The sequence below is a fragment of the Anabrus simplex genome, chromosome 5 (genome assembly GCF_040414725.1).
Source record: "Anabrus simplex isolate iqAnaSimp1 chromosome 5, ASM4041472v1, whole genome shotgun sequence".
In the NCBI taxonomy this organism is placed as follows: domain Eukaryota; kingdom Metazoa; phylum Arthropoda; class Insecta; order Orthoptera; family Tettigoniidae; genus Anabrus; species Anabrus simplex.
This window is the reverse complement of record NC_090269.1, coordinates 183,981,515-183,999,078: the sequence shown is the minus strand read 5'-3', so window position 1 is coordinate 183,999,078 and position 17,564 is coordinate 183,981,515. Positions and strand designations below refer to the sequence as shown.

The following is a 17,564-nucleotide window of genomic DNA, read 5'->3' as shown; positions in this document are numbered from 1 at the left end:
AGTTATGGATAGTGTGATCCTGTACTTTCCACTCCTCCAAGGGCCTTCATGGCATGTATGCAGATGGCTTTCCCTTTGTGTTTAATTAGGTGAAAAAAATCTTCTCATCTTCAAAATATCTTCTTCTTCCTGACATGTTTCTGCTTGTGCAGGTCGTTTACATAGCCTCTCCCAATCTTCTCTTTTTTCTCACAGTCATCGTTCATCAATGTCTCCCATTGTAGTCCTCTCCAATTTAAGTCATCCTCTACCTGATCCCTCCATCTTGTTCGTGGTCTTCCAATTGGTCTTCTTCCAGATTCTGTCCATTCCAGAGCTCTTCTTGGTAATCTTTCTTGTCCCATTCTTTTGATGTGGCCAAACCACTTCAGCCTATTTCTGTCCATAGTTTCTTTTAGGCGGTTGATCTGTAGCGTGTTTTGTATTGTTTTGTTTCTTATCTTGTTCCTCCTCATTTTACTGAAGATTCCTCGCAGAAAGCGCATCTCTGTCGTTCGTAATCTACTTTAATCTTTGTTTGTCTGATTCATAGGTCAATAATGGCAAATAATATGACATATATCATGATGTTTGCTTTGGTATGTAATTTCCAATTTCTAATTATGTCTTATACACAGTAATACAATTTTGAGCATTTTCCTAACCTCTCTGAAATTTCTTCCTTGATGTTTCCTTTCCCAGTTAGTTTACTTTCTAGGTATTTAAAAGCATCTATTTCTGTAAGAATTTTTTCATTACACCTAATATCCTTCACTTTTCTGTGTTCTCTACTCATTTTCATTACCTCACTTTTTGTTAAACTTATTTCCATGCCTGCTTCTTCGATTGCCCTCTGCCAGGTATTTAGTTGTCTTCCCACTTTTGTTCATTTCCTTCCCATATCATAACATCTTCTGCATATGCTATGACTTTCATGTCATTTGCTGTTGACCCTTGGCAAACTTTCCTCATAATGTTGTCCATCACTGTATTAAAGAGCCCTGTTGAAAGTACACTTGCTTGTCAAACTCCTCTGTCTGTTCTAAACCATTCTGATTTTTTTGCCATCTATTATAATACAGTTCAGATATTTGTTATACATGTTTCTAATTCTGAATTGCATTTTTCTTGACAATTCCATTCTATACAGACCTTGCCATCTCTCTCCTCTTCTAACCGTGTCATAAGCTTTTTGTATATCTATGAATGCAACTGCGCTGTCTTTCCCAAATTCCCATTTCTTTTCTACTACTTGTTTAGCTGTAAATATGGCATCAATAGTTAATTTTCCAGGCCTTAATCCTTGTTTTTCTTCTCTTAATTGTGAATCTATCTTGTTCTTGATTTTTGTAAAATTATCTTTTCATAAATATTTATCTTTTACAAATAGGTACAATAATTGCCCTTGTCCAATTATCAGGAATCTGTCAGTCCATACTATCTTTCTATAGAGCCACTGCATTCCAATAGGTCCTGCAGATTTAATCATTTCCACTGTGATGTCATCTATTCCAGGAGCTTTGCCATTTTTCATTTCTAATACAACTTTCTCTACATCCGACATTTGTAGATCTTCTCTTCCTATTTAATCCGATCATTTATATGTCCCTTTCACTGTAATGGTGATATTTCTTTTATCTCATCTATTTCTTTGGGTTCATTTGTTTCATTTTGTCCATATAGATTATGGAAATATTCTTTCCATACTGCGCCGTTCCCGCGTCCAGGCATGGATGCAAGAGATCCAGACTAGCTCTAAGTACCACATTGATTCGATGGCTAAGATCTATGGGTTATGAGTTCCGTAAGAGAAAAACGCTCTGTCAGTTAATGGCAGATTCTAACCAACGTTGGAAGACTTCTCTTACCCGTTACCAGTTAGATACTATATCCATATTAGTCATTAGAGAAATCGTTGTAGACTTAAGATAGTACGGTTTTACATCCAACACTTATTCTAGGAAGACATAGAAAGAGTAATGAGGTTCTAATATCCCACATTTATTAAATTATTAAGTCAGACAATAAAGGAAAATTCATCTTAAATTCAATCGAATGAATATTTCTTGAAGTAAATAACTGTATTATTCTTAAAGTCTGTGTTCATCACCAATGTTCCAGAAAGTCATGTCATCTGACCTCTACTGAATCATTAATTCACAGTACAGTGTCGTGACCCCGTTATATCAAAGGTAAGAATGGTTGAACCTACGAAGTTACCGTAATATAAACGCATTCTAGGGCTCCATCACTCCATTTTGTAAGTCCTTTGGTCCCTCAAAACCGTAGAATATTAGAAGCAAAGTATTGTACAACATTAGGGAATTATTTATAAAATTAATGGTTTCATTCATATGCAATTCACCTAATAAGTTTGGTAATATTGAATTAAATTAATATAAATGAAATTAAAACATTCGAGTGAATGGTATTGACAAGAAATGAACATTAAAATCAATAACTTTAAAAGTGTTGGATGCATCCATTAAAATTAGAAATAAAGAATTATATCAGTTACTATTTACAATGTCTCTGATTAAACTTTCTTGAGAAAAATAAAGAACGCATTTGGAATCGTCAAGTAAGTATTCAGATAAGGATTGGAGTCTATGTTGCCTTGATATCGGTTATTCTTCGAATAAATGTGAAATTCAGTTCATTAATACCTACTCCCTACTCATTAAAATGATACATGTTATTAAAGTTACACTAAATGTTTGTATCCATACAGGTTAAAATTCTCAATGAAAATCATCACAATACTTCTCATGACCTGGATTGACTAGTACACTCTCATATGCTTTGCCGTTTAAATATTCATATTCATATGCTCAATTGCCTCTTAGTCACTCATATTTCCTTGTGTTATTCACCGTAAGTTAAGCTATGTCCACTGGAAGTCGTAATCACACCCTCAAAATAATGTTACTGTAAGATTTAAATGATAGACTTAAGATAATATGACCTTAATTCAGGGATAAATATTAATTTAAGTGCGTATTTGGTTGTAAGAAACGTCATCACACATATCTTACTAAGTTATTATCAGACATACTACCAGTGGAAAATCTCGTTGGTTGGAAGACACTATCTTCAACTAAAAATCCTTGTGTGAATATATATGTCACCAGTGATCTGTCTAGTAGCTTGAATATTATCCGATATGAGGTTATAAACTGTGAGAGTTGTCAAAATTATCCAAAATAATTCAATGAAGGCCTAAGTACAACCATGTCTACCTGCATGATTATTCAGATGATCTCAACATGGATAATAGCGCTTCCCATCAGCGTCTAGATCGTATCCTAAACTACGTGATTCTGCATAAGATTAAGAACTACCGTTTGGAATTGGCAAAGATTCAATGACAATCTCAGAAAACATCTCTTGAAAATCACTTCATCTCACCTGTGACAACTATGATGATTCACTCGAAGAAAAATAAATAAATATGACCATCATAAGTCACTATCATCCTTATACCATTTCTATAATATGTCAATTATCACTCTTACTTCACGTATAATAAATCTCTCACTATATTATATGCATATCAATTCATTAAAGCACGCAAAATGTGCCACGACATTCTTAAAATATCACCTTACTTCCTACCGTCATAGTGTCAAATTTAACATCATAACTCTGAGCAGTACAATGCCTTATTCCTTCATAAACACTTCCTATATACGATCTCGTACCATGTGACCTTAATTACATTAGTAAACACTCGTATTAATACCAACTTCACACTTTACTCTTCACTGATAATAATAACAACACTAATCATTTACTCTCACATGTCATTGGAAACATTACGATCGGAATATCACTTGGTGACCACGCCTACTAATGAATCTGACGTTACACATAGATGAGTACCTACTTCCTACAACCTCACCTAGACGTTTGTCTACGCACTGTCTTCGCACGGAAGTACACATATCAACATTTAATTATAAAAAGGTAATGTTCTCTTACTTATGAAAACGACTCAGATAATGGAAGCTTGTCTTAAGGTGGTCTCGATGTCTTCTCATCTCCGGTCATCTGGTTCTTTCACGAGTGATCGGGTTCATCGTAGCTCCTCACAGCTGATTACTGGTCATCTGGGCTGATCAACATCGTATTGCCTCATCAAGGTCCAAGTAGCGTTGCCTTTCTTCTTTACAGGTTCATAGTGGAGTCTCGTATGTATGGAACAGAGCAACAACAAAATATGTGATTCATTGCAGTCATACTTCAGTTAATATGTCTCTTGGGAAGCTTAAATTGTGTAGGTTCTGTTATGGTACAGTTTAGTTCAATATGACAGCTTCAAATCGGCTAGGATAATTTCTAAGTGTTTATTCTGTTTGGAAAATGAAGTTCGCTCCTCTATGTTTTTGTTAGTGCAAGTGCACTCGACAGCTGATCAGTACGTATGCTTTTTACTATTGAGCGGTATCCGATAAATTTATAGGTATGCTCTGCGTCAATTCGTGACGTATCTCTATTATAATCTGGGTAATCTCGTTTTATTGTATTTTAAATTTCGTGCAGCGATTAGATCTTGATAATAGATGTTATGCGTGTAGCCGCGAATTATATTTTCTTCTAAATTACGCTGTTTGCTTCAGATAAGTTGATTCTTTCAATCTAGTTCGATGGCTTCTTGCTGCTTCAAGGTCTGATTGTGTAATGAATGATGAGAGAATTTTTTTTTTTAAATAATAGGTTTAAATAATGTCCATTTGTCATTCTTTTCCTGCGCCTTCTAGACATGGTTCTTTCCGTAACCAACCGACGAAAATAACTACATTTCCGTCTGTATTGACGTTAAATGCATTCACATTAACATCTTAATCGCCGGGACTCCATATTTGTTCCCACCAGCTCGCATAAAGAACTGTGAAACGGCACAATACTTTCAAAACTTCTTTTTCTTCCCACCCAAGTTTTCTATCTTTGTTGATGACTTTTGATGTATTTTCTTTTTGCTTCCTTCTGTTACCTAATATGCGGTAGAATATTTTGTTGTCATTTTTATAATTCTCTTCTATCTCTTTTGTGAATTTTTTCCAGGATATCTTTTTAGCCAGTGCTATCATTTTCCTTGCTGCTCTGCTTAATCATTTCCATTTCCTTCTATTATGTTCCGTTCTGTTTCTGAACCATTCTCTCCACGCACTATTCTTCATCTTGACTGCTTCTGCAATTCTCTCATTCCACGTGAAGTTTCTTTGTGTCTGACTTTTGTTGATGTCCTTCCACGTGTATTTCCTGCTGCTTTGACTAAAGCCTGTTTGAACCGTTTCCATTGGTTCCTCAACATCCTTTCTCTCATCTTTAGGAAGTTGAGTTTTAATCTTTTTCCTATATCTGTGGCTTGGTTCTAAAGGGGCCAATGTCTCCCTTAAGTACTAAACGAACAGTTAACGTTTAATTAAATAAACCCTTGCCAATCATGTTAGATTAACAATAAAGATTATAGACCTGGCAATTTTTAAAGAATACGATAGAAAAAATTAGCGTTTAATAAGGTGATTTCCACAAAGAAAGTATAAAGTTATTTTAAAGTTAGTTGTTGAAAAAAAATTGGAAAATTATAAGCTAAACTTCAAATGCTCACAGCTCAAAAACAGTTTTTTTGACATTGGGCCTTTTAGAACCAAGTCACAGATATATCCCTTAGGTTTCTCTATCTTTTAGTTTCCAGCATTTGATTCTTGCTTGTCTTTTTCCCCCACATTTACCCTTTCTAAATTTCATCAATGTCCCCACCAATAGTCTGTGGTCACCATCGAGATTAATGCTTGGTATCACTTTCACGTCTGTTAAGCATCTTCTGATTTCTTCCATTATTATATAATCAATTATGGATTTCTGTTGCAAGTTCCAACTGTATCTGGTAAACTTGTGACTATCCCTTTTCTTATACCATCCATTACCAGTGATCCGTTTATTTCTCGGACACATGTCTAATAAAGTCTCCTCTTCATCATTTCTGTGATCTTCCCCGTGGCTTTTTATAACTGTTTCATATCCTCCTCTATCATTCCCAACTCTAGCATTAAAGTCTCATACAATCACAGTCTTGGTAGATGTTACAGCATCCTCTAGTTTAGTGATTAACTCTTCCTTTTCATCTATTTCACAACCTATTTGAGGATCATAAGCCTGGATTATATCAAGGATATTTCTTTCCATCATTAACTGAACTTTAATTATTCTGTCTCAAAAATAATCCACATTGAGTACGTTGTTGGCTTGTACATGTCAATGTTTGTTACTTGCTCTGCCCCATTCTGTTACATGTTTGTGCTTTTTTCCCATAACTTTAATTTTTATGAATGTTTTCACTATAATTCACTGTCAATACCCATGAAATTTTTCATGGTGATGTATTTTGTTTATGTAAAAAAAATCCTATTGTCTCATTTCTTTGACATATGATATTGAACTTTTAAAATGTAAAAATGGAAGGAAAAAAAAATATATGTGATTGGTAACTATTAAGAAACATTTTCTGCAGGAATAATTTAAACATTCTGGAGTATGTTATTGATAAAAACTTTTAATTTCTGGGCTTTTAAAAAGTCTGAACATTCGTAATGAATGAATGGACTGAATGAATGAAAAACATGCAAAATTTTGTTTAAGAAGCATTTATAGTTGCTGAGCTATGAACATTTGAATTTAGGTAAATAAACAATGTATTTCATTTTTCGTACAGTTCCAGAAACATTTTTAAAAGCATTTACACTATTTTATGCATTAAAAACTACTGTAATTTCTCAACTAGCTAGGAAAAATAGTTGTGTTCATGGAAAATATTTGTTAATTGTGCTACAAGAAGAGGATAAATTTAAACATCATTATGCTGGTTTCAATTGATTTTCTCAACTAGCTCTCTTCCATGTGTATCAAATTAGAACATAAAGTTTCGAAAAAGGGAGGCTTCTACTTTTGTATTTCAAAATGTACTGGAAACTGGATGAATGTGTTTTTAACTTCAAGTTGTAATTCAATGTCTCATATCATGGACTTGATTTGTTGAATCAAAGAAAACAGGTTTATCAAGTACTCAAAACACATTTCCTACAGTTGAATTACACACACATCATAACACATGAGCTCATTGAAGGCATCTGAATGATTTTATTAAACACTTGCTTAACCTCACTCCAAGTTAATTCTATGCTTTTATACATTTAAGGAATATCCATGTATTGAGGAATGTATGAAGAACATTTGTGAATACATTATATTCAGAAGAGATGAAAATGAACATATTTTATCCACTGACCAAACTTGAGAACTTAATTTGGCAGCCCTACTTGAGGAGTGAAAATTAATACAGCCTGGCATCAGTGAAAAGCAAAGAACAAACTAGTCTTCGATCCACTATGATAATCTAACTGTATGCTATAAGTAATGGAAAGAAACAAGCTGCAAAGCAGAAAGAAGCTTATTGGGGAGCCGAGAGGAGATGGATGAAGAACAACTGGGTTTAAAGAACAGAGAGCCTATCTATTGAAAGATGACAGTGTATGAAAATGTGGAAATAGTTCTTGTCCTTTTGTCCTTGTCCTTGTCCTTACCTCCTCTTTCTGTTGCTACCTCTTCCCACTCTTACCTGCCATTATGTTCATCTTATTTTGAATTCCTTTCCTTGTTCCTATCTCAATATATAATGGCATGGTATCGTATGAATTGACATTTTTTTCCTGTTTATAGGGGCAGGTCTTTGCACAGCATGAGTTCTACTGAACGCCCACCCTCTGCTCGACCTGTCATGGCACAAAAGATCCTCCAGCAAAGCCGTGAAGCTGAATCAGCACTAGCAGATGCTTTGGTTAGTAGCTATATGAAGGTGTGAAAGAAGACTTGTGCCATATATACATCCTAAGACAACAGTCCTGAAATTTTTTTTAACCTTTAGGTCATTATCATGGCAGCATAATACTTCAGAATGTGACACATTAGTCTTCATCTTAATTGAATGTAATATTGAATATTGACTAGGAGAATAATCAACACAATTTTGTATAATTTATAAGAAGTTTGACTGTCAATATGGATCTAACATGAGATTTATAGTTGTATGAGATCTGTTCAAAATATTCATCCAACCTTTGAAAATAAGTCTCCCTGAGGCTTACCTGCAGCCTAGTTAACTTTGTCTCCTTCCAAGGACTCCTCTCCAACACAGTTTCCCATTATTGAAGCAGTCTTGGTAAGCATGATACCAGTTTGATCTCTTTGACTGAAATTTTCAACCTTTCAGAGTGAATTTGATTAATGAAATAGATCTGGTGAGTAGGATGGATGGGGGAGCACATTTGTTTTAGTGTTCATACATTATTCACTAACTAGTATGCGTTTGCTGGCACGTTGTTGTGGGGGAGGCTCCAGAAGGTTTCCTCCACGAATCTGGTCTCTTCATCCTGACATTTTCTCTCAAATGTCTCAAGACTTAAAAGTTAATACCAGTGGTTCACCATTTGACCTTCAGCCTTGAATTCAGGGTGCACAGCACTGTTGATGTCAAAAAAGACCAACAACACTTGCACATTTGGCCTGACCTGTCGTGCTTTCTTTGGGATCACCTAATTTTTTTCCTCACTACTGTGATGGTAGCATTTTCATTTCAATGTCATATGTATAAACTCGTGTTTCATCACTGGTTAAAATGCTTTTATGAAATTCTTATCTTCAGTAGCGTGGGTCAAAAAATTCCTGACTATTAGAAATGTTAAAGTGCATCTGGTCCTCAGTCAGGAGTCGTGGAAGGATGAATTTTTCATTGAGAATTTCATGACGTCCTATTGAGATGTTAGTCTTCTGCTACTATCGCACAACATTGAAGGCCATCCTGCGTGTAGACCATTGTCTGTTGACTGTCGATCATTTCAAGTATGGTCCTCAATGTTATGCGATGATGCTTTAAAAACTCAAAACGTTCTAAGAATTGTATAGTTGTTTCATAGTCAGTACAGATCACATTGGACCGAGAATGATCAAATTTGTTCATTTTGACTGTTGTGAAGTCAAGTTCTGGTAGTAGCCAAAGTCCGTAACATCTCAATAGGACATCATTTCGTGAAATACTCATTGAGAAATTAAGTCTTTACATGACTCCTGAGAAGTAGAAAGGCCTTCAGGTTTCCATTGTGTGAACCTTTGTACTGCTACTGAGTGATAACTGTTGTAGAAATGCAAGGTAAATAGCTAGTTACCTACCCAGGTTTGAGTTCTTCATTCTCAGTTAATATTGGCTGTGTGCTGTTGAGCATTGTCATGGGGCAAAGCGTCTCCTGAGAGCAGTCCAGATTTTACAATTATCTGTTAAAACTCCATGAGCTTTTGACATTATGGTTGTTTCCTTCTCTGGGAACTCCAATAAGAGTTGCTCATGTTTATAAAAAGCAACATTATCCATTATTTTACTTCATGAAATATCATGAAAAATGTCAGCAAGCATCAGTAAGCCACTCTATGAATTGACATATTATCATCATCATCATCATCATCATTTCCCTTTATCCAGCCGTAGCCGGGTAGGGGCAAATATTGTTCCTCTCCACTTTCTTCGGTCTTTCCACCACTCCTCCTCCAGCACTGTGTCCCAGTCCCAGTTTCTTTCTATAATGCTGCGTTGGATGGTATCCTTCCATCTCAATCGTGGTCGTCCACGGCCTCTCCTTCCTTGGATTTGCATTTCCGTCACCTTTTTTGGCATTCTTTCGTCGCTCATCTGTTTTATGTGCCCAAACCATCTTAGTCGGCTCTTCTCTATTCTATCATTCATTATTTCCACTCCAATTTGTTCCTGGATTTTCTCATTCCTTCTTTTGTCTCTTCTACTCTTCTCTATCATACTCCTTAAGAACTTCATTTCGGCTGCCTGTATTCAACTCTCATCCTTCTTTGTCATTGTCCAAGTTTCTGCTCCGTAAGTTGTTATGGGTACGTAATACATCTTGTACATAGTATCCTTTGCTTCCATTGGCACATCTTTGTCCCATAACATGTTTCTTACACTATGGTAGAAACAACTTCCAGCTTGAATCCTTTTACTAATCTCAGCATCCAGTCGAGCATTCTCCATTAATTCACTCCCCAGGTATTTAAACGTTTCCACTACTTCCAGGGGCTTGTCTGCAAGTCTAATCTGACCTTTCCCTTCTTTCTCCCCTTTAGTCATAACAAGAGTTTTACTCCTGTCTACACTTATTTTCAATCCACATTCTTCGATCTTCCCATTCACCACATTCAACTGTTCTTGAACCTTCCTGTCGTCTTCTCCCCAAATCACAATATCATCTGCAAATATCATCATGTTCATTTCTCTTCCTCCATATGCTGCTTTTGCTGTTCTTATGATGTCATCCATTACTGTTGTAAACAGGATTGGTGATAGAACACTTCCCTGTCTCAGCCTACTAGTTATTTTGAACCAACTTGTCCTGCCAACTTGTGTTTGCACGCAACTACAACATTCCTTATACAGTGCCATGATCATTTTTATTAATCCCTGTCCAATTCCTTTTTGCACCAGACTGTCCCAAACTTTCATCCTGGGGACACTGTCTTATGCCTTTTCAATGTCAATGAATGTCATCACCATATCATTCCCGTACTCCCAATGCTTTTCCATTAGTTGTCTCATAATGAAAATGGGCTCTATTGTTGACCTTCCACTTCTGAAACCAAACTGATTTTCCTGTATCTGATTCTCAACCCTCAACCTTATTCTACTTTCCAGTATCCTTTCCATTATCTTAGCAACATGGGATATTAGAGTAATTCCCCTGTAGTTCTTCAAAACTTTATCACCTTTCTTGAAAATAGGGATGATTATTCCTTTTTGCCAATGCTCAGGGACCTCCTTATTCTCCCAGACATTCCTGAGAACCCGATATGTCCACTGCAGGCCTACAGCTCCAGCTGCCTTTGTAATCTCCACTGAAATTTCATCTATTCCAGCAGTTTTTCCATTCTTCATCTTTCTTACTGCCATTTCAGTTTCATTCATTGTAATTTCTTTATCCATTTCTTCATCAACTAATTGCCTTTCCTGGTCGTCCATTGAATGACTGTCATCCGTTCTTATGTTCAGCAGCTTCTGAAATTACTCTCTCCATCTATTTCTTATGGCTTTGTTAAAATTATGCCACCTTCATCCTTCACAAATCTGGTGTTTACTTGATCTCTCTTTTTGTTTCTTAAGATACCATACAGTAATTTCTTGCTGCCCTGCATATCATCTCTCAATTTCTGTGTGAATAAGGCCCAGTTTTTCCTCTTTTCTTCCTCCACTACTTTCTTGGCCAAATTCTTTGCCTCCACATATTTTCTTCTACTTTCTTCAGTCTTAGATGTTTTCCATGCTTTCCATGCCATTTTCTTTTCCTTCACTTTAATCTTTACCCTATCCTTCCACCAGTGTGTTTCTTTGTCTTTCACGTTTCCTGATGTTCTACCACACACCTTTTCTGCACATCCAACCAGTGCTTCCTTAAATCTTTTCCATTCCTCTTCAACATTCCCTACGTCTGTCCTGGGTACCAAGGGTATTATTTCCCTTTGAAATTCTTCTTGTATGCTTTTCTCCTTCAACTTCCATACTTTAATTCCTTTCTCTCTTCTTAATTGGGGTTTTTCAATCTTTCCAACTTTCAGTTTTCCTATCACAACTCTATGATCTCCACCAAAGGCTTCTTCAGGCATGGCTGTTACATCTACAAGGTTCTTCCGGTGTTCTTTCTCTATGATTATATAATCAATCATGGTCTTTGTTCGTCTGTCTCCCCAACCATATCTTGTAATCTTCTGACTGTTCTTCTTCCTAAACCAGGTGTTTCCAACAATCATTTGATTCCTCATGCAAAAATCCACCAACAGCTCGCCTTCTGAATTTACATTTCCATATCCAAAGGGCCCTACAACATCTTCCTTTCCTTGTCTTTCCATTCCAACTTGTGCATTTAGATCTCCCATCAGTAGTACTTCCTTATCTTCTATCTGTCTCTCCACTTCCTCTAAGAAGTCCTTTAGATGTTCATCTACGCAACCAGTTTGTGGGGCATACAACTGAAATAGATCTTTCACGCCATTTTCAAACTGGAGTCTCATCATCATCATCATCATCTTACCGCTGACATACATTACATATAGGAGAATATATCCCAGGTTACTTCATATTGATTCCTCTTTTTTGTGTAATACTTGGGTTTGTGTTATTGAAAATTCAATGGGCTGTATTTACCAAGTTGTGATTTCAGTAGAATACCAGAATAACTGTTATAAATTAACTGAGAACTAGGAGCTAACATCACTTTTCTAGGGGTAAATTTCTGTGGGAATATCCTCCTTTAAAAAAATTATTATTGTTAGGTAATTAATTGAAGGGGGCAGTTATTCAGATTCCTTTTCAGAAACTGACGATTATTGTTACCAAGTATCTCCTTTTTGTACCATTGGAAAAATTTTATTTTTAAAATCGTTCAATATTATTATGAATCTTTCAAACGTAAGATGACTTAAATTCAGTTGACATCAAATATGCAGACAGATCCTACTAATTTTATTTTTAGTGATGCAAATTTTAAGGTTTATCGTTTGTAAGTATGTAGTCTTAGGTCACTACCCAATGTAGCCTGGATTGATAAATGTAGCCTGGATTGATTTTCGCGGCCAGAAAGATGCATAAAATGTGAACGTCGAAGTAATAATAAATAAAAAGATAATCATCACCATCATCCCGATACCAGCAATACGGTATTAACGGTATCACGCAAGTTATCAAAACACAAAAGAAGCAAGGATAAGGTTGGCTACATACATTAAATAAAATCGCAAATGAAATAAAAGATGCGGATAGGATACTTAAAACTTAAAGGTCTAAATGACAACTACAGACAGGAATAGTGTGGAAAGCAGACTTGGACCCTATGAGGCAGTAAGATCGTAGGATGTTGTAAGGAAAAGAACGTACTCGCCCATACCCTTCGTATAAAATATAATTAGAAAAACAAAGAAAAGAACAGAAACCTATAGAAAACAGTTCGTGAAAAAGGAACAGAAATACAACTACAACTTGAATCTTGAACAATAAACCAGATAGGATATAACAAACAATCTTCTGGATGGTCCATCATAGGACGACTACAAACTTTTCTCGTAATTTCTTTATACAGAGCTACTGGAGGCAACCTGACGGAAAATTAACACATTGCAACATTAAGGATAAAAGAAATTTTAAAACAAGAAAACCTCCAAACAAAAGGTGGCCTCGTGTAACACAGAGGCATAAATGAAATAGCCCAAACTAAGATCCGAGGTGATTTCCTGGCAGGATAAGAACATTTACATTTCGCAAAATTTAAGAAGAAAGGCCGAAACACACGAAAGTTAAATTTAGAAAGAAAAAAAAAACAAAATCACATATTACAAAATTTTAAGATAATTAAACGTGCTTACCTTAGGGTAGGTTGGCCCCGTAGGCCCGGACCGTGCGCACCGCGCGTCCGACCTCTTCGAAGATCGAAAACGAAAGACTATAAGAAAACGGTAGCACACGCGCACCTCACATCATACCGGAAATTGTTCGATATCAAACCGCCAATCAGAAAACACCTCCATGTTAAACCAATTACAACACTTCTAATTACAACCAATTACAAAAACCCTAACCTTATATGGGCATCAAATAAACGACAAGCCATGAAGAAATTGCTGATGCAACAATTGAACCAACAATTTCTTACACGTGTCAGTATAGGGAGTTCAATTTTAAACTGGACCAAAATTTTAAAACATAAAATCAGCAAGACTAAATTATACAATCTTCAAGTTTTCTAGTAATCACTGGAATAATTGAACAATCAAATAAATGTCTTAAATATCTTGAGGCATTTTTTTTAAAGTTCTTTAACAGTCTTATCCAATAATCTTTTGGCCTAGGAGAAAAAAAAGAACATAACTTTCTTGGGATACACAAAACATAACACATTTTTCCTTCAAATGTCCAAACAGTTTGTTTCTAAATAATTTTCTTTCAAAATAATTTTCGGATAGTCTTTACCTAGAAAGAAAAACAATTTCTCGAAATACACAAAACATTTTCACCGAGAAAACAAAATAAAATTACAATTTCTTGATGTATAGAAAACACTCTTGAGATCGCTGTCCAATAGTTCTATTCATCCAGAATAAAAACTTAAACATTTTCTTGCAGCTCAGGTACCATGTCACCCACTACGGGTTACACCCATTAATGAGATATTTTTAATTCATGGGCTATCACTGCTTCACTTGTATAAAGGTACAAAACATTGAATTTATTTTATTTATGAGGACAATGTAAAAGTGACCATATAATACTACTCTGTCTAGTATCCTGTTTGCTTAAGATGATCTATTTGACTTCTTATTACACTCTCTGTTTTAACAATTTTCAGTAAAATTAATCTGCTTATTGTTGTAGAACTTCGACAGCATGGATAGTGGTGATTATAGCCGCATCAGCAACAACCGAAAAGCTTACCGACCTTTTGATGATCATTCGGATGATAGTGAGACATCGAGTGTTTGCTCAGAGAGGTCCTTTGATTCATTCCGACGCCCCTCTGATGTGAGTATTCTTGCTTACATGTTTTGATTGGTCAGGTAAGAAATTTCCATATGTATTCATGCACAGTTTGTAGGAATTATTCATACGACTCGTGTGATGTTTAAAAGTTGAAAGACCAAGCAAGTGGCTGCGTGGTTTTGGTCGCGTAGCTGTCGGCTTGCGTTTCGGAGATAGTGGGTTCGAACCCCACTATCAACAGCTCTGAAAGTGGTTTTCCGTGGTTTTCCATTTTCACACCAGGCAAATGCTAGGGGCTGTACCTTTAAGGCCACAGATGCTTGCTTCTCACTCCTAGCCCTTTCCTATCTCATCGTTGCCGTAATGACTATCTGTGTCAGTGCGACATAAAAGCAAATAAATAAATAAATAAAATATTCTAAGTCCATTCCCAGACCTCTATATTCCAATTTCTTAGAATTATGGTTCCTGATTCTTGGCTTCATGATGCAGTTTCCAGCTGTTGGCCAGGTCTGTTTGGAATATAAGCCACTCTCTTTTTGTCTTCCCACCACTTCTCCCTAGTCACTCTTGCCCAGTCCTCTCCTCTTCTCTGTACGCAGTCTTCCACTTCTTTTCTCCACCTGTCTCTTGGTCTTCCTCTCGGTCATTTTCCTGTTATCTCCATTTCATGCATCCTCCTCGGTATCCTTTCCTCTTTCATTCTCTTTATGTGTCCATACCATGTAAGTCTTTTACTTCTCTGAGGGATATCCTTGCTCCAAACTAGGCTTCTGATACTTTTCAGGAATGCTCTTGCTTGTCTTCCATACTCGATTATTTCCTCATCATTTCTTACACTTTTATGTGATACTTCCCAGGTACTTGAAACACTCTACCTTCATAACCTGTTCCCCTCCTCTTCCCATGCATCTAACTGTTTGTGGATATCGTCTTCCTTTTCTCCCCGGACTAACAGGTCATCTGCAAACATCATCACCTTCACTTTCAAACTCCTTACCATTTGTAAGCATGTAGTCTTAGGTCACTACCCAACACATGAGATATTTTGGATATTTTTAATTCATGGGTTAACCCTGCCTGCCTTAAGTCCTGGATTTCTGCACACATGATTTGTCACAGCTTTCATCACTAATTCCAGAATTCATATTGTGAGGGGCATTCCTTTCCTGGTATGGTCTTTCACAGTTCCAGTCTCTTAGAAACGCTGGATAGTGCAATACACAAACCTCTTGTAGATTTTGAGCTTCTGGAACATTTTGAATATCTCATCTGGTGACCTGCCTACCTTATGCAGCACAATAACTGCTAAACAATTTTTGTATTTTTGTAACCACTCCAGTCCGTGGTGAAAGCTAGTACAAACAACTTCCTGAGTCTGAAATGCAACTAACAGTGACTCATGCCTCGCATCATATCTCAGGAGTGGAAGTTCAGACAACCCTTAAAATTATGACACTGTTTATGGTAAGGCTGCGTATTTTACTCTTGTTAGCTTTCTTATCAGAGCATTTATGTATCGGAATTTGAATATCACACGATTTTAAGAAGATTGGAGAGCTTCAGAGACTAAGAGATGATTCCATGCCTAAAATCTGACAGTTCTTCCACTGAGCTATTTTATTTTCTTGACTCAAGTGTCGAAGACCATATTTTTTGTGAATTTTATTTTTGTAATGCCTGAGCTGTCTGTGGTATATTTTTTTACACTATACGGTTCAAACTTCCAGACTGAAAAATATGTATAATATATGCTTGGAATTTTATTACAGACTATGGTGTGACACCTAATTCAAGAGTTCCACCAAACACATATGTGAGTTTAATGGAGATCTTTCAAATTTAAAGTCAGAGAGAGTATTAATGAATCTCTTCAGTGTTTCAGCAGAAGTTTAAAATAATTAGTAATGACAATCTGACCTTTTTAGAAAGACGATTCAGCCTGGTGGTGTTAGAAGTGCTCATATATGTGTCAGCCTCAATCGATTTTCTGACATGAACAAAGATGTCTGCAGAACAACATTTCTGACACTTCATTATCTTTAAAATCAAAACTGTAAAAGTAGTTAATGGGACCGGAAGACAATAACATTATTATTAGTCTTCTAAGAGCAGAGGAGGCACGACTCTCCAAGTGGTTATACATAAGGACACAGCTTGCGTGAATGTACATCGGAAGTAGTATGTTGGAATATTTGGTGGTAAAGTACTGCGTTGTTGCTATTTGTGGTAGAGAATTAGTAATATATAAGTAATAATAATAATAACGTAAACGTTTCCACCTTTTCAATACTACAATATATTCACAAAATTATACGGTACTAGTTTCGACCCATCTAGGGGTCATCATCAGCCGTATTGGAGCAAAGATCATTTGTGGTGAAATCCTAAGACAATGTTATTTTAAAGAATAACAAGTGAAATGAGATGTTATGGTAATAGTTAATAATACAAGGAATATACATACTAAGAGGTTTTTAACAAAGAATAAAGTATAAATGGGGTGTTGTAAAAATTATAATCATGGAAATCAGTAAGTTCTTGTATTGAAATGAAATATGGCTTAGGAAGAGGGCTTAAGGTGGCGCTGAAGGGTGCGGGAGAAAGTGTAATTGTCTTGGAAAAGTACCTTTGATTAAATTTAGGATTGAGTTTAGGTTGGCTGCATTATTGTTTCTGAGGAAAGTGATAAATAGATCGAAGAGTATGTTGGGTTTCTCTGAGATTTCATTGAGATTGTGACTGGCATTAAAGTATTGGTCTAGGTGTATGTAGTAATTTTCCATCATGTTCAGTAAAGGGCCTTTGTTTGCTAATACGAGGATGTCCATGTCTTGTTCAATATTGGTGAAATTATGGTTATAATCTTGCATGTGTTGGCCGATGGCTGAAAACTTGTTGTATTTTATTGCGTTAGTGTGCTCATGGTATCTGATAATGAAGTTTCTCCCGGTTTGCCCGATGTAGGTTTTTTTACAGGTGGTACATTTGATCCTATAAACTCCTG

The 17,564-nt window shown here is 36.1% G+C and overlaps 1 protein-coding gene across 1 annotated transcript in view; it reads left to right on the top strand.

Annotated features, from left to right (window-relative positions):
* Positions 1–17,564, top strand: part of chb (chromosome bows) — an 890,037-nt gene that overhangs the window by 665,880 nt on the left and 206,593 nt on the right. The window contains exons 18-19 of the mRNA XM_067147211.2: positions 7,699–7,816; positions 14,453–14,599. Coding sequence (XP_067003312.1) covers positions 7,699–7,816; positions 14,453–14,599 — 265 coding nt within the window. The remainder of the gene's footprint in view (positions 1–7,698; positions 7,817–14,452; positions 14,600–17,564) is intronic.